Source organism: Corapipo altera, unplaced genomic scaffold (assembly GCF_003945725.1).
Source record: "Corapipo altera isolate COAL_440 unplaced genomic scaffold, ASM394572v1 44, whole genome shotgun sequence".
In the NCBI taxonomy this organism is placed as follows: Eukaryota; Metazoa; Chordata; class Aves; order Passeriformes; family Pipridae; genus Corapipo; species Corapipo altera.
This window is the reverse complement of record NW_020884880.1, coordinates 63,986-86,006: the sequence shown is the minus strand read 5'-3', so window position 1 is coordinate 86,006 and position 22,021 is coordinate 63,986. Positions and strand designations below refer to the sequence as shown.

Sequence of the window (22,021 nt, the reverse complement as noted above, 5' to 3'; positions counted from 1 at the left end):
GGCCGGGCCGGGGCGGAGCGAGGGGAGGGAGGGAGGAAGGAGGGAAGGGAGGGAAGAAGGCTCTGGGGCGGGAGGCCCTGGGATAGGAGGTTGGCGGCCGTGGGTGGGGAGGCGGGGCAGGAGTAGCAGCCTCCTTCGCTCCTCGCCTCACCTGAGGGACCGCGTTGGGATGGCGGAGAGCACGGCCCCGGGCGCTGCTCATAAACGGGTATGTATGTGCGCTACTCTGGGCAGTGGTCTTCTAAGTTACAAATACATTAAGAAAGCCAGTTTCTTCCCCGCTGATACCCCTCGTTAACAGTTGCTAGCACCTGAGAGACAAGTCTTGTTTTATGCAGCTTCAGCTTTATCTTTCACTTGAAACTTGAAAACAACATGACATAATGTTTCTGTAGAGCAGATAAAAAACTTAGATCAGTGACAGCTAATAAAGCTGGGGCTGCACTTTCGCACAACGTGCATTTTGAAAGATATGTCTTTATTTGGGGATTTTGTATTGTGAAATATTTTTATTTTTATTCTCGTCTGCCCTGACTAGTTGCAGATATTGTATGTTCCTAAACTGTTGTGACCATGTCTTTGCAGCCGTACTGCAGGATTTAAGGAATTAGTGTTTGATAGTAGCATTAATACTAGTTAGTCACTGTTAGTTACATGAGTAGCTTGCCAGAGTATAGTCACCACCAGCAGGCTGTGAGTGCTGGATCAATCAGGAGACCCTTCTGGGTTTTCTCACAGGAGTGACGGGACCAAGAGGAGGGCTGGATGAATTATTCTGCAGTGCTACAGTTTATGGGCCGCAGGCTGGGAATTTATCTCTGTGTGGATTATTTACATGTTCCTAAACACTTTGTTGCAGCAAAAGGTAATCCATGTTAAAGATTTAATGTGTTTTACAAAAACATATGAATGTTGAAATTTGTGTAAGAACGATTTAAAAAATTTATTGTCTTTAGAAAATTTACTTACATGACTTAAATCTCTAATCTCAAAAATTCTGGAGATGCTTTTATACAAGGAGAAAACCAATATTGCTGCTTATACATAGCACATTAATGAAAATTTAAAATATTTTTTCTTGATTTTTTTTTTCTGCAAGTTTTGAGTATAGTCTTGCAATATGTTTTTCTGTTCCTTAACAGGCTTTTCTTCTCCAGGGATAAAACCATGGCTGAAATGAGTGATAGCAACTTAGAAAAACCAACCATTATTCAGCAAGCAATCGCCTCTTGTTGTGGAGCTATAATTACTTCATTACTTGGTAAGGCAAACTATCAAGCTTGCCACAGAGGGAATCTTTACAAGTGATTACTCTTCTGTTTGACTCATCATGATGTTTGCATACATATTTCCGCTAATATGTTCGGCAAGGATGGTTTTGGATAGTTTTCTCTTTTTTGTATGTTTTAAAAAATGTGATTAGTTAAAATCTTTTCTGTCCCTAATAAGTTTTAACCATTTCTGAAACTAAGAATAATATTTATTAACTTTTAATTTCTTTCTTTTTTGCTCTTGCTGTAGTTATTAAGTGCTTTCTGTCTAGAAGAAACAAAATTATCAATAAAAAATAATTTTCATGTTTCCTGCTGCTTAAAAATATATATTAAATAAAAGTCTACTTTACAATACAAGACACAAATCCTGCAAGGCTGGCTCCTGTGAGATGTCCCATACGTGTTACCACTTAAGTAGTAAGAATTTGTGCTGCTGTGTTGTCTTACACTGTCAAAACCTTTTATTGTAGGGTTTGGTTTGGTTTTGGTTTTTTCTCTAAACATTGCTTTTAATAATAGCTTTTTATTACTCTTTTAAACTTCTGGATAGCTGGTGGGATTAATTCTCTGCTTCATGTTCAGTCATCTCACTGAGGACCTCCTTCCCCGTGCAAACCTAAGGAGTCATTGGTTGGTTAGATTCAGCACTTCCCGTCTCTTGAAATTCCCCAAGCTAATTAGCTCATACTTTGTATTCCCGTTAGTTTTAGTCTGAAGATAGCCTTTGGTTCTGACTTCTAATGTGGATTAAGCTGCAGAGAAACATGCAATTTTCTAAGCATGATTCCCACCCCCTGCCCACAAATTTCCAAATGTTTACAAAATAGTATCTTACCGGGAACCTGCCAAATTCATAATCTTTTTGTTCTGTCTTTATACCACGTGTCCTGTGACGTTAGGTAAAGTACCAAGCAAAGCTACATCGGACTTGTGGTATTCCCAAGATGGATTTCAATTGTGGGTACATACACACAATTCTAGTACAGTGTAACGTGCTGGTATTCGAGAGAGATGTAGGAGAGGTATAGGAGACCTACTCCTTTCTGCAGTGCCTCCTGGAGACGAGCGAAAGTGAGTGGCTAAAATGCTACTGGATGACAAATTTTAAGCAACTTAATTGAACTGCAGCAGTAACATTGAGATCCCTACATTTAGATACTGAAATGTGAGCCAAGTATTCACCACCTGTTAGTGAACTGAGAGGCATCAATGGAGAGCTAAGGTGTAACTCCATTGCCTGTGCACAGGAATGTTTCAGTGAGACACATACTGGTGTCTTAGACTTTAGCTGCCACTTGGTGAGTAAGGTTGTAGGTCCTGTGTCATTTCTGTCAACTGGATAGGTATTTTGGATGCCTTAGAGACTCAGATGGCACTAGCTGCTTGTATGTAGGCAACTGAATTGAGCCCTCAGTCAATATCCAGCTGCCCAGCCACTGTAGAGTTCAGCATGTCTAGGCCTGTAAAAATTGTAAGGGCTGGAGTGGAAGCAGTGAAATGTTCACTGAACCTTCGTTTACTTATCAACAGCCTCAGTCCTCTAGATATTGTCTACACGGGAAAAAAAAAGAAAAGTACATCATGAGTTTAACATTTTTCTTTTGAATGTTGCTGTTATGGTCAGTTTATTGAGAAGGAATAAACACATGAAGAATGCTGTGCTATTTTACATGCTGGAGTCCAAACTGTGATCTCATATGCCTTGTGGTATTCTACTTATAAAAGTTTAGCTGCAGAGCATAATGTAGTAAGTTTTAGCAATTTCAGACAAGACACAAGGGTTTTTAGATGAGCTTTGTGTTTCTCTAACATTTGATGCCTGCACAACTGTTAGTACATTAGAAAAGATATGTTTGGTTGCTTGCAAATCATACAGGATTTGTAGTTCTTTGCCTCTGTCTGATAACATCGCCTTTTCCTCTGCCTGATTACATTGTAAAACTGGTCTCTTCTTTTCCTCTGGCAAAAAAAAAGGTAGAAGTTAATGATAAGACATCTGTACACTTCTGCATTTTCAGGCCGTGCAGGATGTTTCTAAATTACTTCTGTTTCATTTTAGTATCTCCTCTTGATGTTATCAAAACTCGGCTGCAAGCCCAAAGCAATCCATTCCCTAAAGGTAAACAATATGTAGTGTATTGGGGGACACAGGTTGCTTTTTGCTGGTGTATTTAGCAGATAGTTGTCATAATGCTTTGCTCAGGTGCAGAATGCTTGTGTTTGTTTCACAGCGGTGAGTTTGTTTCTTCAGTATAAGTGGGTGGGAAAACAGCAACACATATACTGAAATTGCTAAAGAAAGAATGTGCCTGTGAACAATGGAGAAAAAACCCCCATCAATACCTACCATTTTAAATAGGCTTTTTTCCCCTGTCTTTCTTAATATTTTCATTATGGCATAAGGTACAACTAATACTGAGTTGAGTTAAAAAATAAAAAGCTATTAATAAATAAGTAAATATTATATCAGAGGGCTTATGTGGTCGGGATGCTATATCAAAGTTTATCTTCTCCAAAATCTAGAGATTTGTGAAATACAGAAGTCACTTGCCACTTGGGTTTTCAATACATGAAGACATTGTGCTCTCAAAAATGTGTTATTGGTCCCTACTATTTACTTGTATGTGATAAATGAAATTTAAAAGAAAAGAAGATGACTAGTGTTGCATGTTGAATGTTGAGGTGAATATTTGCAGTCACACTTGCTGTAAAGTAGGAAAAATACTTGTGCCTTCTATCCTGATTTTTAGTAAATTCTAAAGCCAGAAATCTGAAAATGTGAGGCTCAAAGTATGTTTTTGTAATGACAATAATATTTTATCAAACAGTTTCAGAGTACATGAGGCAGAAGAAATAAAAAACAAGTAGAGAGGATGATCTAGTATAAATACAGTCCAGCCTAAGATATAATACTTCCACTTGTAATGTGGAGGCTTAGGCTACTTAATAAAAATTCTGATGTCTCAAACATGTTCACAGTTAGATACAACAGTGATATTTGGGTCTTGTGCTGCTTTTAGCCTTCAGCAGATGGTAGTATAACATAAACATGTGTCCTGGAGCCTTATGAAGGCAGTTCCATTTAGTCTGGCACTCTGGGGAGTACATTTGTTCCCTTTTTCCTTTTACCTAATTTGTCGTTACTGACCAAGATTATTTTGCTCCTCTGTGTCTAATCAGAGATAAATCTGTATTGCCATTATATCCAATTTGAAATTACTGCTGTGTAAGGATGATCTTACAAGCATTAACTATATTCTTATACACCATTTTATTAGGAAAATGTTTTGTATACTCCAGTGGCCTTATGGATCATATATGTGTTTGTGAAAATGGGAACAGCAAAGCCTGGTATAAAAAACCTGGGAATTTCAAGGGGACGTTGGTAAGAACATTTTACATGTATATAAAACTGTACATTTTTAAGTAGCATACTGTAAAATTATTGGGGTGTTTTGGGGTTCTTCTGGAAACTGTTATTATTTCAGAGGGTCTTTGTGTGGTTACACTGTGTAATTTATATGGTGATTAGTGATACCTTCTACTTTCTATAATAAAATTTGTATTCCTTCCTTAAGATGAACAAGGATGCACAGCTTTCCTCACAGATTACTGGCTCTATGATTTTATTTTCCCCACTTGAGCTGTATTGCCAGTAGTTGCTGATTGCAGATAATGATTTTCTGTTACCTGCTCACAGTCTTCTATCTCCCAGTATGCTCCTGAGCTGAAGTAACAACACAGATAGTGTTTTAAAGTTAAGTTCGTGTGTCAAGTTCTCTATCCATTGAAATTTGTAGGACTGGCATGTTCCCAGACAGTTGAAACAGACTTGCTGTCAGACACTGTCCTGCTGGTTCATGAATCAAGATTTTGTATGGCTCTGCCATTAAATTAAACCTGTGATTGAGGATTTTTCAGAATAAATTTCTGAAAATGAGATGTTAATGCAAAAGGCAACTTCAGCAGTTCTACAGTGTTTTTTTTAATTAATAACTTCGCAAGTGTGATTTTTTTTCCAATTAGTTTTACTGTATAATTTTAGGAAGTCAGTTTTTTATTTGACATGAATTTATGCCCATTTTTGCTGTAACAAGGTGATTCTTAAAGAGGAATGACTATAGTATTGTTGATCTCTTTCTTTATTAAAATGAGTCCCCTCTTTTATCTATACCTTCCTGTTTTGTAAATTTGTTGAAGCTGGATTATAAGCATATTAACTAACTAGTATAGAAGTTGGGGTTTTTTTGTCCAACCACATTACGATCTTTTAGGGATTCTTTCAAAGCTCCATTTTTACTAGTCAGGTTTGTTTTAATAAATCATGTCTTTGTTTTCCCCATTCAATTTTTTACCTCAGTGGACTAGTCCATCAAGGCTATCTCCTGTAAAGATATTTGCCCTTTTCTTCATAGAAGTCCTTTTTGTGGTCTGTCAGATTCTCTGTTTTGAGGCCCTGCGATAATGTCGGGTCTTAAGCATATTCTAATCCATCAAATCTCAACCTTTTCCCCAAAAAGTTTAAGAAAATTAGATATCCTAATATTAGAGAGTTTGTCTTTTTAATGGTGCTTTCAGGTCATCTGGGAATATATTGGGCAGCTGTAATAATAGCTGCAAGCTTCCAAGTATAGAGTATAGTGTGTATATGTTGCATATATGTTGTCACATTTTTGTCAGAGAAAGCAAGTACTGAAAAGTGATTAAGAATTAATTGCTATTTCGTGCCTGGAATCTTTGTTATGTATTGGAAAAATATTTTAGTGAATTACTTTGGGCAAGTTTCCACAAGTTGCTGCTGTGCCATATTAGTTCTGAAAGTAACCTCTTCACAGGGCATTCAGTCATGGATAAACACTTATTACTTTGGTCTCTTAAAGATGGAAGAAAATTCTTAATTTCAATCACACAAATTATTCCGTTCAGCTCAGTGGAACTATTTGTGTGGTTAAATATGATAGCTAGTGTAAGCTATCTTACAATGATAATCCACTTTAGAAACATATTTTTAAAGATATTAATTGTGTGTTCTGCCAGCTGAAATATATTACTGACTACAAAAGTTTGTAGCTAAATATTTCCTTTTGCCTGGTTACACTTTTAGGATGCATTTGTGAAAATTATTCGAATAGAGGGAATTAAGTCACTGTGGAGTGGGCTTCCTCCTACATTGTAAGTTGAATGTTCTGGTTTTGGTAACATGAGTTATTGTTGAAAAAACTACTTAATTATTTAGATAACTTATGTATATTTCTAAGTTATTTTAAAAATTCAGTCAATTCTGAAGTTACAGAGCAATCAGTTCAATCAGAAACATCTAGGGACAGTATTATTTTTGCCAGATCTCCAGAGTTTTCTGATATATTCTCAGTAGTTAAGCCGAAACATTAGAATTCTCATTGTGCCTTTTACAGGTGGCATCTTTACCATAACTGTTCCTTTGGTGGATGGAAGGTGATCACTAAAGAATGACACTTTTTGACAAAAACGTACCGTTCTATCTTGTTACTAATGACTTTCCATCAGCAGCACATCTGTTTCCAGATGCTCTGGTGTTGCACCTCGCTACCCTCGTTTAATTCTTGTAACCATCATCTTTATTGCAAAGAACTTTGTTAGGGTTTTTATCCTATCCAACTTTGTAGTGGAAAACAGATAATCCATTTTCTCTCTACATATTATTCATATTAACCTGGTACAGATAGAAATTAAGACCTCTATAATTATGTCTTCTTCCATAAACCAAGAAAGTAATCAAATCTAAGATGTATGTTAAAGTTGTATCTTCTAAGACATGAAGTGTGGCCCAGAAGGAAAGCAGTGGTCCACATGTTTTTGATTTGCAGACAGTGCTCAGTGTATAGACACAAGAAAGAAAAGGATGGTTGAGCTCAGCCTAGTTATTTATCCTGCAGTATGTGGCAGTTTAAAAATATAAACCTTTAGGACATGACTGAACTATTTAAATCAATACAGTTTTTTATTCAACATGTGTTCTGTACTCCAGCAGAAAACTAGCCTCTTGATTGGAGAAAGGTACACAGTTTTTAAGAGATTTAAACTATGGCTTTTTAGTTTTCCAAGCATTGCAGTCCTCAGTGTTTTTTGGTAATGGTGGTGCATGCTACATTGGTACGGACATAACACAAAAATGTAATTGCCATTTTATAGTAAGATGTGGTGCTTTATCCCTACACTGAATGATTTTTAGATCTAGCTGTTGCTGTTATACTCTGTACTGTGCTGGAATGGAAATAGCTTGTATTTATGAATACCACATTGTCTCTCAAGTAGTGAGAATCAGAACTGTTGATTAAGACAAAGAAAATAATCTCCAATTGTTAAATAAATAAAAATTTAATGTTAGTAGCACTTCTGTAATGTTTTGTTTGGTTTCTTCATATTCAGATCTTTCACTTCCATTTCTTTATCAAAATAGTTCTGAAGCTGATCTGAAATAAATTTTGGGTAAGATAATCAACCATCATTTTACTTATAGTTTCCCCTAATTAAATGAAAACCTGGGAAATCTGTGGATTGAAACTCTGAACTGGAGGCAGTGAATCAAAGCCATGGGATTTATGCTTTTTCTTCATCCATAACACACAGCTGGAGATTTAACTTTTTTTTTAATATATGTAAAATATCCATACAAGACAGTTGCCTTTATTCTTCTGCTTTCCTGGTATTAATTTAAATTATGTCTCTTGTATTTTAGAATAATGGCACTTCCTAACGCAATAATCTATTTTACCCTCTATGACCAACTGCGTGAAGCTTTGAAATACAGACTGAAAAAGAGTGATGAATACATTCCAGTTCTTGCAGGTTCCTTAAGCAGATGTAAGTTGTCACCTGTTTAAAGAGAAAACTGAAATACAATACCTGTATGCTGTTTTCTTGGGTTTGTTTTGTTGATTTTTATTTAAAGTAAATTTTCCATCGTTTAAATGAGGGATAGGAAGGAATATTGTAATTACCCAGTATTTCTTGAGCAACAAAACTCTGTAACTTGGAATAATGTGATTTGGTTTTGCTGTTACACTTTTACTACATTTGTAATTTGTTCAAAATTTTATGTTTATATTCTAGACTTCTACCAAGTACGGTTTAATTTAAGTCTGTTCTGTCATGAATCAAGCAATAAACATTATTTTCTATAATGGCAGCTACACAGGTATTTATAAGAAAATGAAAATTGGACTTCTTTTAGAATTAGACTGGTTTTACTGCTGTATGATATGAAGTGGACTGAATGTGCTTTTATATTTTCTTACTAGCCTTTTCCTCATCTATTTTTTGTAGAAGTAACACAAATCATATATTTTAGGGCTTTCTTAGAAGAGTCTGATGATGTAGTTCCATATTCTACTTGTGACAACCCTGGGACACTGAAAGACTGGTTGAAAAAGAATTGCTATTCTGTGGTGGTGTGGCAAATTGCTCTTATTAGGCTGTTCCAGATTTTAAATTCACATGTTAAACCTTATCCTAGCAACAGAAGAAAAGTTCTTGGATCTAGTAAAATTGTTAAGGTCTATTACATGTTTGATGGGAGCTTGTTACTGAGTCATGACTCACTGACCATTGTGCAAGCTGAAAGAGAGTCACTTTGTCGGATACAGATGGCCTGCTAATTATTCTTGAGAGTTTAAAATAAGAATGGCAAGGGTGCTTAGAAATCAATAAAAGCTTAATCTTTAACGACTATTTTTGTCCTTAACACAAAAAAAAACCTTAAACCCCAAGCTCATTTTTTTCAAATTACGCTTTGAAATGCCAATTATTGAAAATTAATGTTTATAAGTACTTGAAATTTTCAGCCTATTTGTGTATTTAATCTGAAAATGAGGATTCTTAACATGTTACATCGATTACAATAGGCCAGTATTGAAAAAAACCCTAAACTGGGAAGTGTAGGTACTGTGAATAGATGTGTTGCTCTTATCTGGAAAGGAAACTTATTTTGAGAAGGAAAAGGGAAAATCGGGAGAGTTGAAAAGAATCAAATATATAAAGTGAGATGAGATGTGACTTTAATGTTCAGGAAACATTACTATTAAATGCTGATTTGAAAAGAAGCATTTTCCTCCTTTGCAGTCAGTTCTCTCACTGTGGTGAGTCCCCTGGAGCTGATCAGAACTAGAATGCAGCATCGCAAGTTGTCCTACAAGCAGCTGTATCTGTGCATCAGCACTCAAGTGGCTGCAGATGGGTGGTTTTCACTGTGGAGAGGCTGGAGTTCTACTGTTCTGAGAGATATACCTTTCTCAGGTATGGTTTATTTTCCATGCAGGGTTTTTGTTATGGCAGAAGATATGTTTATGCATAAGTATTTTAGTCTGTTTCTGTGCTTTTATGTAATTTTAATGGTGAGTTTTAGGAATGACTGAGATTGATTCGTTCTGTTTTGAGTGCTTTTATTTATAAATTTGCTGAGGACATGATTTTCCCTCCATTTTGAACCTGATAGGGTTCATTGTTACATTCCCTTTCTCTGTACTTAGTCTGTTACTTCTCATCTTTAGCTTACACAATGACTGTTTTGAAGACTTTGAGTAGGAAATTTTCTTTGTAATAGGTATAGTGGCTATTATCTGGTAAACATCCTTTATGTAAGTGTTCTGTTACTTAATTTTGAAAACATGTATAGAGAGTGACACAGTAGTGTCTTCAGGATTTTTTTGAATAAAGATTAATTAGTTTCTATAGCTGCTCCAGAAATCATGAAGGTAGAGCATCACTCATTAGCAAAGCTCCAAAGGTGAAAGCCTAGAAGAAAAAAAGTCTGATTCAGACCATAACTAGTCCTAGGGCTCTCCTTAAGATAGAGGGGACAGATATTACAGGGGAGACTGCTAATGCACCTGCTAATGCCAGTGGTAAAAGCCCCTGTCTCTTTGAGGCCCACTTTTGTCAGAGCACTTGTGGATCAGACATCAGTCGTCCTTGAAGCTGTTTCTGTCATTTGGATAGTACCAGGAATAACACCTTTGAACACCTTATGTTGCCTCAGAAAAATTCTTCTAACCTATTTTAGAAGTCAGAGAACCTTTGAAATATTTGACCTGCTGTCTTTGTTCTCCTACTTCAGTCTTAAGATAGTTTGACATTTAATTTAATTTGTGTTTCCAAGCAATCTAGTGGACCAGTTATTGGTGTGGACTGTTATGGGATTTGAGCACATTTGGATGTGTACCTGGAGTAAATTTTAAATTGGTTGTAAACCAAACCAAGACATGATAAGTGTGGCGTGGTTATGATATTTAGTTCAAAATTGCAATTAAGTGAGTAAACTGAGTTATTTAAGCTGTATTCTTTTCAGAATGTATAATACTCTTGTGTTCTTTCACTTAGCTACTGGGAGGTGATTGAAAATCATGATTGGAATGTATTTCCTGTTTCAGGATCCAGTTCTTTTGTTGGACTTAATTTAGCCTTCTCTGATAGGGAAGGCTTCCTTACCTACAACAACATGGTTTCACTAAGGCTAAAGATAACTGACAGAATTCAGAGAACCTTTTGTCCAAAGTGCTTCCTGTTCAGTATTTGTTTTTTAATTTACTTATTTTTCTTTGCCAAACTCAACTTTCTCTTAGGCTGTTCTGCTAAGACTTGTAAGGGAACTCTCAAATTCTTCATCCAATCCCTGTTGTCTAACTTCAAGTAGAAACTCTTGTTCTCTTACTGATTTTTGTCTGTAGCAGTGTGGCTGCAGCTTCCTTCCCTCTGCTGCTTTTAACAGAGGGGGAAGATCAGAGCACTGTGAGGGAGTGCACAAGGAAGAGAGCACTAAGGTGATGTGTGTGTTCTTTTCAGGCCTTTTCAGATTCTTGCGTCCATGCCTGCTGTTCCTCCACTGATCCAAAACATGCTCGTCTGTTTTAACTCAGTCTCCACACTGCTCTGGCATTCACTTCACAGTCAGTGGGTGCTTGTCTGTCCCCAGTACTTCATAGGTATCATGGGATGCTGAAAAGGTAGAGGCACAAGTTAACATACAGCTACTGCCTTATCGCTACTGCCTTATAGCTTGAGAACTATTGTTAAAGAGCCAAAAGTGAGCAGGCAAGTAGATGCATGAGTAAAGGACAATGTATTTTAAAAAAAATTAAATGCCACAAAACTCTGATTTTATAAAGGTACGGGTGTTTATTGCTGCCTAATATCTCTTTCAAATCTGTTTTCTGATAATTTTTTTCTTATAAATACTCTTTGTCTGTTATGATGAGCTCCCTTAGTGCATTCAGTCTTAGCTCTTAAGTTTGAATGATGCCCCCACAGCATTGCAGTCTCTCGTACAGTACAGTTTACAGCTTTTCTGCAGGTAGCTCAAGTTAGCTATCTCAAGAATTAAAATCAGTGTAACAATTTGTATTGAAAAAGCCATTCCTCTGTAAAAACAGTCGAGCAGTACAACATGTCTTAAGCAGCACAGAGTAATTAGAATCCCACTGTGTTTGAGCCAAGTGTTCATATGCTTCAAGCATGTTCCTTGGGATGCTATCTAGACTGAATAAAACTTGAGCTGTGAATCTTTATAAACACAAGAACTGGGTTAACAATAATACTTGAGTCATTCTTTAAGTAGTGTGGCAGACAATGTAAATATAAAAGATATTCAGGGAAATGAGTCCTGTAGGTGCTTAAGCAAAGTTTTGGATTTAGATAATTAATATTAAATTAGGGTTTTGTACATTTCAGTAGTAGGTTTTCCTCAAACCCTGAGAATGCCTTCTGAGATACTACCTACTTTTGCTTTTGCAAAATGATTGAGGCCAGGCACATGTTCTGGCAGTCTTCGTGGCAAGAAAATACTTTTTTCTGCTGGCACAGCCTTCAGAACTCAGTGCTGACCAAGGCACAGTTACCTTTCAGAATGTGCAGCCATCATTTGAAGTATTTACTTGACCAACTGCCATAAGGAATGACTCTATAATTGAGCCTGGTAGCATATAGCTTGGAGTTTTAATTAGAAAGCAGAAAGAGTGCAGTTTAGTTCAGCAGACAGTCAAAGAAACAGATGTTGTTCCTAAAAGTTGTTTGCCAGACTTGTCTTTGACAGTCTTCACAAAGGCATTCTCCTCTTAGTAATTCCAAGGAGCAAAATTGTACTTTTTGGTTCTCTCAGAGTTAAATTTTACACTGTCCCTCAGAAAAGTATGAAGCAGTCCTGAGCAACCGTTCATTCTGCATGAGACGCGTCTTTATAGAATTAGTGAGATGGATGAAAATGTGAAATATGCCTGAAAACATAGTGAATAATAAGCCTACACTTTAATTTATGTTAAATTGAATGTGAGTTTTATAGTGCTTGGTTTAGATTGTATTAAGATAGGGGTTACTTGAGGGAAGGACAAAATGATTAGGCTAATTTGTATTATATGAAGAAATTTGGGATATGGAGATAAGGGGAACAGGGCAATCTGTCCATGGGTTAGCACAGAGGACACTTATTATGCTTTCAACTCTTGTTTCTTTTGGCTTCTGTTGCCACAGTAGAATTCTTACATCTGTACTTGATGAAAGAATTTCTGTATTTGACATAAAAATCTCTTGTAATGCAAGTTTATTTTTTTGTAATCATAGCAATGTACTGGTATAATTATGAACGTTTCAAGAAGATGATGTGCAAGCAAGTGGGTGCACATGAACCTACATTTCTTATTGCTTTTACTTCAGGAGCAGCATCTGGCTCTGTAAGTATATAATTTCTAGTACTACTCTTTATTATTATCACTAATAAACTATTTAAAAGAGGTATGATTTTAGGTGATTCTCTCAGAAATTTCTGTTTTGGGGCACGTGTACTTTAAACACACATGGCCTGGCATTCAAGCTGATCAGATAAATCTGAATAAATTACAGTGTTCTGACATACAAGACTTAATACTATCATGTGCTTGGAATATGGAATCTAGTTTTCAGTTGTGTGCACTTTAATTTAAAAATTTAAATTAAATTTTGTTTGTGCACTAACATTAAAATTGTTTTCTTTTCCTGATAGATTGCAGCTGTCATAACTCAGCCATTTGACGTAGTGAAAACACACAGACAGACTGCGCTTTGGGAGAGTGAGACCTTAGAAAGTAAAGTCGCTGGTAAGAATAAAAAAACCTACAAGGTTTGGAAAATTAGTGTTTCTGAAAACTTAGTGTTTGGGTATATAGATTTTGGTAGGAATTTTACGTTTTTTCTCTTCTCTGAAGTTTATCTAAAAATTCTATCACTCGGGCCTTTTTTCTTCTCCAAATTGTAATATCCCATGAGATACTTTTTATCCCCTAGGACAATACAATATTTCATTAATGGCTTGGAAGAAGGAAAAGGTGTGAGTTCAGTACAATTGAGCTTAAAAAGATGATATACAATTGAAACAAATAAATTCACAACTATTACATTTAGGCAGACCAATTGCAAATTTAAGATGTCCCCACTTATTGCAGGGAGGTTGGACTAGATGACCTTTAAAGGTCCCTTCCAACTCAATCATAATTCTGTGATTGTAGTAAGTTATATTTAAATAGGCAAAAAATTAACTTCTTATAAAACATTCAGGTGAACAATGATCTATTGAAAAAGACTTTAAAATAACATGATAAAATGTTTGCACATTCACTACCACTTGCTCCTTCATAACAATATTCTTTTGATAAATATTAGGGTAGAGAAAGAAAGCACTATTCTCAGGTTGCATGTTTTTTACCTTCTTTTCATGTTCTTTCAAAAGAATTATTTTTGAGGGCATATTAGTGAATGTCCTAACATCTTTAAAGGATGAAAGAGGAAGTTTGTTTTGTTCTTTCAGTAGAGCACTGCTGTGCTTTATGTGAATTCCAGTTGTATATAAAAACTTTTTTTTCCATTGCTTGGGACCTGGACCAGTGAGGGACTTTCATTAACTTAAACAAATGTTAGATCATGACTTTAAGATTACAGACCATTAAAAAGGCTGAATACCTGAACAGTTTCTGCTTAGAAACTAAGTGCTCACTTTTTGGCATGAGGTTTCATTCTCTCAGGTAAATTATTTTCTTCTAGTGTAATTCTTGAAAAAATACATCAGTGTTTCATTGCAGAACAGAAAAATATCAAAAAAGCTTTAATTATCAATAGTTATTGTGATTCAGTCTTTTTCTTGTGCTGATGAATGTAAGAATTCATTGGTAACACCACTTTGAAACACGTGTGGCTGCCATATATTTATTAGGTTGATATTAACCAGATTAATATACATTCAAAATTTCATTATGGTTATCTTTAGTTTGTACCAGTTGAATTCTTTCCAAATCCAGTTACTGTTAGAGTTGGACACTGACTATCGTCTCTCTGTGGCTGCAAAAATATTTTGCAGTTTCTAAATGCTGTGGGATGTTCCTGATGAATGTATTCTATGACACTGCTTTAACTTTCATCTAGAAAAAAGATTTCTTGGCCACTTTGATATTTCAAATCAAAGAAAGCAGTACATGAAATAGCACAGAAAATTTCCAATGTTTAAAATAATTGCATATGTCTGGAATGCAGATTGCTTCTGGAAGCTGCTGCTGTTAGGTTGCTTGTGGTATGGGATTTAGCTCTATAAGGGACTTCAATCCACATCTCTTAGAGCTATACTTTCTTAAATATAAATTTAGGGGAGATCTGATTTTTGTAAACTTAGATGTAATGTGTAGTGTACTAGCTTAACTATTATATTCAATCTTATGATTAATTTTTATGATAACAATTCTCAAAACTTACTTTTGGATTCAGTTTACCAGAAAAGCAAGTTCTTATTTAAAAGTCTGAATTGTGATGATCTTTTAGCTGCATGTGTAAGGTGTCATGGAGAGGGAATGGCTCATTTGAAAGCTAGTTGACTTTTTTCACTGGATTTGTATTCTGGTAAGGAATATTGTATCTGTTCATATATCTTACTCCAGGTGTTTCTACAAGCTTTTCCATCTCATGCTGTTTTAACTTGTGTATTTGCATACTGTATAATTTTAACATACTGTGTAAATAAAATGGATAAAATTAACAGAAAAGGAACTAAACCTAATAATTACATCTGTGACTCTCTCTGATTTCAAAAAATATTCTTGCATGGCAATGTATGGATTCCTTGATTCACTGTTGTCTTGTTCTATATTAAGTTCCACAGAGGGACTCTACATCAACCTGGGCAGTTATGAGGAAAGTTGTCGCTAGCAATGGGATTACTGGATTATTTGCTGGTAAATCTTTTCATATCTCTAAAAAAATTGGACTAGAGAGTTTTTTAATCATTACCAAGTGATTACAGATGTTGACATGCATAAATTGTATATTTCCATGTAATATTTCCATTTCTGTGAACACTGTCAGTTATGGAATAGTTTGTATATATAAAGCAACAGACATGCATGTATCCAGAGAGAATTTTGGTAGTCTCTTAACAAGTTACTAAGATATAGCTGTTTGAGATGGATACAATTTATCTTAAAAGCAGAGGGGCTGGGCTTGACAAGTATGTCTGTACTGGCAATGAAAAATGGTGCTAAAAGATTCAGTTCAGAAAATGATTTTTTTTCAAATTTAAAAAAATTTAAGCTTTGATTGATTTCTTAAGTTTTTCAGAAAGAATTGGTGCAAAGAAAAATTAATAGATTGTAGGTTTGCAACCAAGAGGATAGAGGTTTTTCTGAGAAAGTTTCTTATATGCAGTTTTTAGTCCTGTGCTAAAAATCTTAAAGCGGACATTGCTGTTGCGGCATCTATATTTAGGAATAGCCATCCTAACTTTTGTTCTCCATCTCATACTAATTTCTGTACTCAACTTTTTTGGTTCTTTCTGTCTCAGAATCAGAGTTTAAACTTTTTTGTCTCCCTTCTTAGTCTTTGAAGAAGATGCATTATCGAGAACCCAAAAAGTCTGAAAATGGAATAGGTATTTTGAAGAATTTACAGAATAAAATACTGTTATGGGCTTGTGAAATACTAGGCTCAGGATAGATTCCATCTATTCTAAATAATTCTATGATACTGTCCTATGATGCATTCAGCTGAAGTCCAACTTCAACAGAGTTTTTGACAGAGGACTGGAAGATTTGACAATTATATTAGTATTTGTTTGTTTGCTAGATGGGAGTAATTATGTTGAATATTGTATAATATTTCGGACATTCAAGGTCATGCAACAACCATTCTCCAAGAATTTTTTCCTTTGAATTTTCTGGCAAACTAGAAACATTATTTAGGATATTTGTTAAATTTTTATGTTTAAACAGAGGGAGAAATGCAATCTTGACAATATATTGAGTTAATGATAAGTTAATAATTAATGAGTTAATAGTTTTTAAATTTTCCTTGTATTTTCTGTCATCTGTACTCCTATGAGTGCACCCCTCTTACATGACTTTCTTATCCTTACTGAACCTATCAAGGTTCTGCACAGTTCTCTTTGTAGCTGGTACTGTTTCAGTTCCTCTGAGCCATACAGTAAGACATGATCAAGTCACTGTGAACACCCCATTTAGCTGTGTAATTCCTTGATGTATTTTATTTTTCTTCTTGCAGGGACTGTCTTGAAGACTGTCTTTTAGTAGTTTTGATAGCTGTGGCAAAGATCATTTTTTAGCCCTGGACTATGTGCTGATAAGCATAGATGTATCCCTGACCATCCTAAGATATCTTTGCCATTTAAACCCTGCATATTTAAAGAACAGAAAATAAACCCTCAGGAATACTTTCTGATGTCTTTTTAAAATCCTGGCAGCTGTGAGCACTGCCTAATGACCTAATTCTTGGTACTAACTCAAAACCTCTAGCAACAAAGATTGTTGTCCCTGAGAGGTCCAGCATAAAATATTATTCCTCCTTCTTTTCAAATTATGGCTCAATTGTATCAGGACTTCCTGTCATCAAGGAGTGATCATGGAGACTCCTGAGACCTCATGAGGCTTAGGAGTCTTTTCCATTGAATAACCAAGTTGCCCTGGCCAGAACGGAGGGTCTTTGAGAGTTGACAAATGTGACATGAAAGACGAGAAAAGTGACATTCAGCACTGGAGCAGAAGTCCCCCATTGTTACCTCATCCTCAAAATGAGGATTTCTTTTAATTCTTAACATCTGTCAGGGAATGTTGCACTTCTGGAATGACCAGAAGGGTCTGACTCCTCTCTGAGGTAATTGCCAGTCATTTTGGTAATTCACAGTGGATTTAGCCAGATCACTGAATATTCTCTTGGAGAATGTAATGGAATAATTCTTTACAGATCTGTAGATATCTGGCAGCAGCTGTCAGGGATCCTGCTAGATTTCTGTCAAAGGTTTCTACTTGGCGTGCTCTGTCAGAAAGAAAAGATTTGGTTTCCCAGAAGCTGGAGTTCTTGCATTCTCATCCATTGTGTCCTAAGTAGCCATAGAAGGCAACTTGTGTTTCTAGTTGCCAATATGGTAATTAAAACAGAAGATATTGTGATAGGTTAAGTATACACTGTTCACCCTAATTTCCTCTCTGCAGCTACCAGATACTTTTTGTGGCATATGCATAGAAATTTCTCCAAAACTAAACTGAATGTCTCTCTTCCCTGGGAGACCTTTGGGGTGCACTGCTGTGAGTTCAATTAGTGCTAGGGGCAGCCTGCAAGGTGGAGCTGGAAGAAGCATTGCTATCCTAATGGGAAGGTCTTCTTGGCTGTAAAGCTTAGCATCCCTCAGGAATTCAGGTTTTAGAAAATTTGCCTTTCTATAAGAACATTATTCAAATAAAAAATTTATCAAGTCTTTACTGCTTAAAGATTTCTGTACAATCTTTAGATTATTCTATATTGTATCTACTGTCTCTCAGGAAATACAATATTGTAGCTCTGTACGAAAGCTGAGCCTTAGACCAACTTCTGTGTAGAGCAGTAACACACTCAGACTACAGCTGTTAATGTCTCTTACATGGACCTACAACTGTGCTGTAACAAATGCTACAGGACTGGTGCCACAGCCCAGGGGCTCAGGGGCTTCAGACCATAGGACTCACACTGAGAAACCCCATCTCCTGGGGGCTGGTGGGGTCCATCTGTCAGAGAAGGAGAAGAGCATCTTTAGCCATAGGCTTGTCCAGCTGGTGAGGAGGGCTTTAAATTAAAAGGGGAGGAGAACCTCAATCCATCCCACTCTCACCAATGTGATGCCAGTGCCCACAAGTCCAGAGCCTGGAGAGGGATCACAGGTCAGCAGGTGAGCACGAGATGACTGGAATGTTGAAATGGAAGGATATAGACTCTTTAGGAAGAACTGGCAGGGCAGATGAGGAGAAGGTGTCACTCTCTATATCAATGACCAGCTGAAGTGTATGGAGCTCTGCTTGAGGATGGGCCAAGAGCTGACCAAGAGCTTGTGGGTCAGGATTAAAGGGAGAGCAGAGACAGGTGACGTTATAGTGGGGGTCTGCTATAGACTGCCCAACCAGGAAGACTGAGCAGCCTTGCATTCACAAACCCTGTCCACATGGGGGTCTCCTATCACCCTAATATTTGCTGGAGGGACAACACAGCAAGGCGTAAGCAATCCAGGAGATTTCTGGAATGTGTTGATGAAAATGTCCTCTAAGTGACAGAGGAACCAACAAGGAAAGGTGCTATGCTGGACCTTGTTCTCACCAAGAAGGAGGGGCTGGTGGGGAATGGGAATCTCAAGGGCAGCTTTGGCTGCAGTGACTGTGTAATGGTGGAGTTTAAGATCCTTGGGGCAATGAGAAGGGTGCACAGCAGGCTCACTACCTGGGACTTCGGAAGAGCAGACTTTGGCCTCTCCAGGGATCTGCTTGGTAGAGTACGATGGCGCAAAGCCCTGGAGGGAAGAGAGGCCCAAGAGATCCAGTTTATATTCTAGAATCACCTCCTCCGGGCTCAGCAATGATGTATCCCAATAAAGAGGAAGTGAGACAAAAACTCCAGGAGGCCTGTATAGAGGAACAAGGAGCTCCTGGACAAAATCAGACGCAAAAAGCAAGCCTATAGAGGGTGGAAGCAAGGACAGGTAGCCTGTCATAGACTGGTCCAAGCAGCCAGGGATCAGCTTGGGAAAGAAAGGCTAAAGCTCTGATAGAATTAAGTCTGGCCAGGAATGTCAAGGGAAACAGGATCTGCATATTTTAGAGCACCAATGCCAGCAGAATGCAAGACACCACGAAGTATCAGTATTATTATCCAATGTAGGTGGAATTTAGTTAATAGATTAGGATACCTACATGGAGGTCTTGACACGTGAGTAGCAGAGTTTAGAGATGTTCTCTTGATCAGCCAGTAGTTTAGTTCATTTCTCCACACATAGCTAAGGTGACCAGGGGCAGACTGCCTGGCCTCTTGCTGCTGTTCCTAAGCAACTCAAGTTTTCCACCCATGTCTCATCTGCACTAGCTCCCCACAGATGTCCTTCTGTTTCAAGTGGAAGTAGATGGCTGGCTGTGTGTGGAAAAGTGGATTCAGCCTTATTTTCCTATCTCTAGGTAAACTTAATCACTTTCTAAACTCCATTGACAAGATCACAGTTGACTGTAATGAGACACATTTAACACTTAAATTCTATCATTATAGATTTGAACAGGATTCTTCCATTTTAGTAGAGGTGCTATAGGTTTTAAGAGATAGTGGCAAGGGAAGCAGGTTTTTTACTTAAGAATTGGCTTGAAGGGCTGAGCCACAAACCTGTATACCAGAGGGTACAGCCCAGCATGGTACTTGAGCCCTTTCCTCCCTGACTTTATACATGTCAGGATTGAGGGCTTCATGAACCTCTTTTTTCACACCTGAGAGGTCATAAGCCTCTGCCTGTCCCACATGAGCTTGCACTGGTACTTAGGGGTGGGCACACCCTGCCCTTGGGCCACCTCTTCTGTGCTGGAGCACAGGAACCCTCCAGGTCCAGGTGTTCCACCTGCATGGAGAGTCAGAAGGGGCAGAGACACAACAGTTTCGAGGCAGGCAGGCCCCACAGGATGGTATAGCTGAGAGCATAAGGTTATTACTCTGGCAGTACCTACAGCCAGTAAATTTAGTATTCTGAGGAACACAGACACATACAATCTGAGTTCTACGCTGATATACTATGGTATCAATGTATTGTGACCAATAAATTGTACTACAGCACTTGGTCTGAAAACAAATGATAGTGAATACCTTCCTTTCTCTTCTGGGCAGGTATTATTCCACGGCTATGTAAAGTTGCTCCTGCTTGTGCCATAATGATCAGCACATACGAATATGGAAAATCTTTCTTTTCTCATTTAAATGAAAAAATGAATCAACGTCCTTAATTCTCCTTCATCCGATTGTATGAAGTATATGGTGAAAGTTGTGCAAATTTTAATCTGTGAAGATGTTTTCTAGAATTCACAGTGAATTTCTACCATTACATTTGGTAACTAAATACAACTTCATTTTTAACTGTTTCATGAAGGATAAATTAACTTTTTTTATTAAGACTAAGAAAATACACATCACCCTTAAACTACCATTGAAGATTCTGTGACTTCTCTTGCAGCTAAAGAGGAAAAAGAAAGGAAGGAGGAGAAAAAAAAGAATTTAAGCCTGGACAGAGCAATGAAGAATAACGACTGCCACCGTGTTAAATTTTTAGTCTGGATATTTAAAATTATTGTTTAAAAATGTTTTGCGCTTCCAGTTGTATGATATATTTATTTCTCAATATGGAGGTTGATACAGAATGAATTCGATAAATGCTTATTTATTCTTGCTGCTTGATACATGTTTCATTCTGGGCATATTTGTTGTTTGCAGCTCTATATTTTGTGTAAGTGCACATTATAAAACAGCTTCTTTTCTTGTTTATTTTAAATGAAAAATTCCCTATGTCAAAGTGGAAAAAATACTCACGCTCATTAGAAACCAAGAGAGCTTAGTGACTACAGTGATAGGGACTGCAGTGGCCTTTGTTTAAGGTAATACTCTTAAAAAATTAAAGCACATCCAGGCATTGAAGACAACAGCCTGTACAGGTGCTCTGGAGAAACACTCCCTCACATGTTTTTGGGAGGTGCAAGCTGTCACTGCCACAACACTCCCGGGCAGGGCCAAGCCATACACAGGTTTTATGGGATCACCTGTCTTGGAAGGCCAGGTGTGCTGGCACAGACAGGTGGTTCCATGCCTCTTTGACTCAGCCGTGCGTCTCTCTGAAGGGAAGAGCATATTTAATTTGCTGCTGTCGACCACAGTGTGCTGCACACTCATGGTATGAGCAGCTGCAGCTCCTCACTTGCCCATAGGTACTTCAGTTACAGAGCTTCCTCTGTATGATTTTTTTTAAATTATTTTTTAACTACCTTCACTCTACCTCCCTTTTTCCATGCATTTTCAATGAAGGGGTTGAATTTTACTTTTTTGTGTATTTTAACAAAAAAATGTGCTGATGCAAAAGCAACTCAGTATTCAGGTAATTAAGACACTGACATTCAGGTGTGCTTTACCCAAGAAATGGACTTCAGTCCTATCCTACTATGAAGAAGGTACCCCAGCATGTGTTCTGTCTTGGTGAAAATTCATCACACACTGAAAAATACTGCAGTTGTAAAGATGTTAGGTACCGTGTTACAGCATATGGTGCAGGCAAGAGGTGCTGCCAGAGGAGATAATAAACACTGGTCTCCCACTGTGACTTTTGAACATAATTGACAAAATAAGGCCTAAGAGAAAAGAATAACAACAGATTTTGGATGACACTGAATGACTTCCAGTAACAAAACCAGACTTTCCCCATTTTGCAAGAA

At 37.2% G+C, this 22,021-nt stretch overlaps 1 protein-coding gene across 8 annotated transcripts; it reads left to right on the top strand.

Moving 5' to 3' along the window:
• The first annotated feature begins 31 nt into the window (after positions 1–31).
• Positions 32–21,987, top strand: SLC25A40 (solute carrier family 25 member 40). Of its 8 annotated transcripts, none has more exons than XM_027639541.1 (13): positions 32–208; positions 739–865; positions 1,143–1,261; positions 3,334–3,393; positions 4,553–4,659; positions 6,379–6,446; positions 7,993–8,117; positions 9,375–9,548; positions 12,864–12,973; positions 13,282–13,375; positions 15,413–15,493; positions 20,433–20,652; positions 20,776–20,878. In XM_027639541.1, exons 3-12 carry the CDS (start codon positions 1,168–1,170, stop codon positions 20,546–20,548), a joined length of 1,029 nt encoding a protein of 342 aa, XP_027495342.1. In that variant the 5' UTR covers positions 32–208; positions 739–865; positions 1,143–1,167; the 3' UTR covers positions 20,549–20,652; positions 20,776–20,878. The 8 variants fall into 8 exon arrangements, with proteins under 8 accessions (XP_027495342.1, XP_027495344.1, XP_027495341.1 ...); XM_027639543.1 differs by having other exon boundaries at positions 33–208; positions 13,282–13,363; XM_027639540.1 differs by lacking the exon at positions 20,433–20,652 and having other exon boundaries at positions 33–208; positions 1,158–1,261; positions 20,776–21,987.
• The last annotated feature ends 34 nt before the right edge of the window (positions 21,988–22,021 follow it).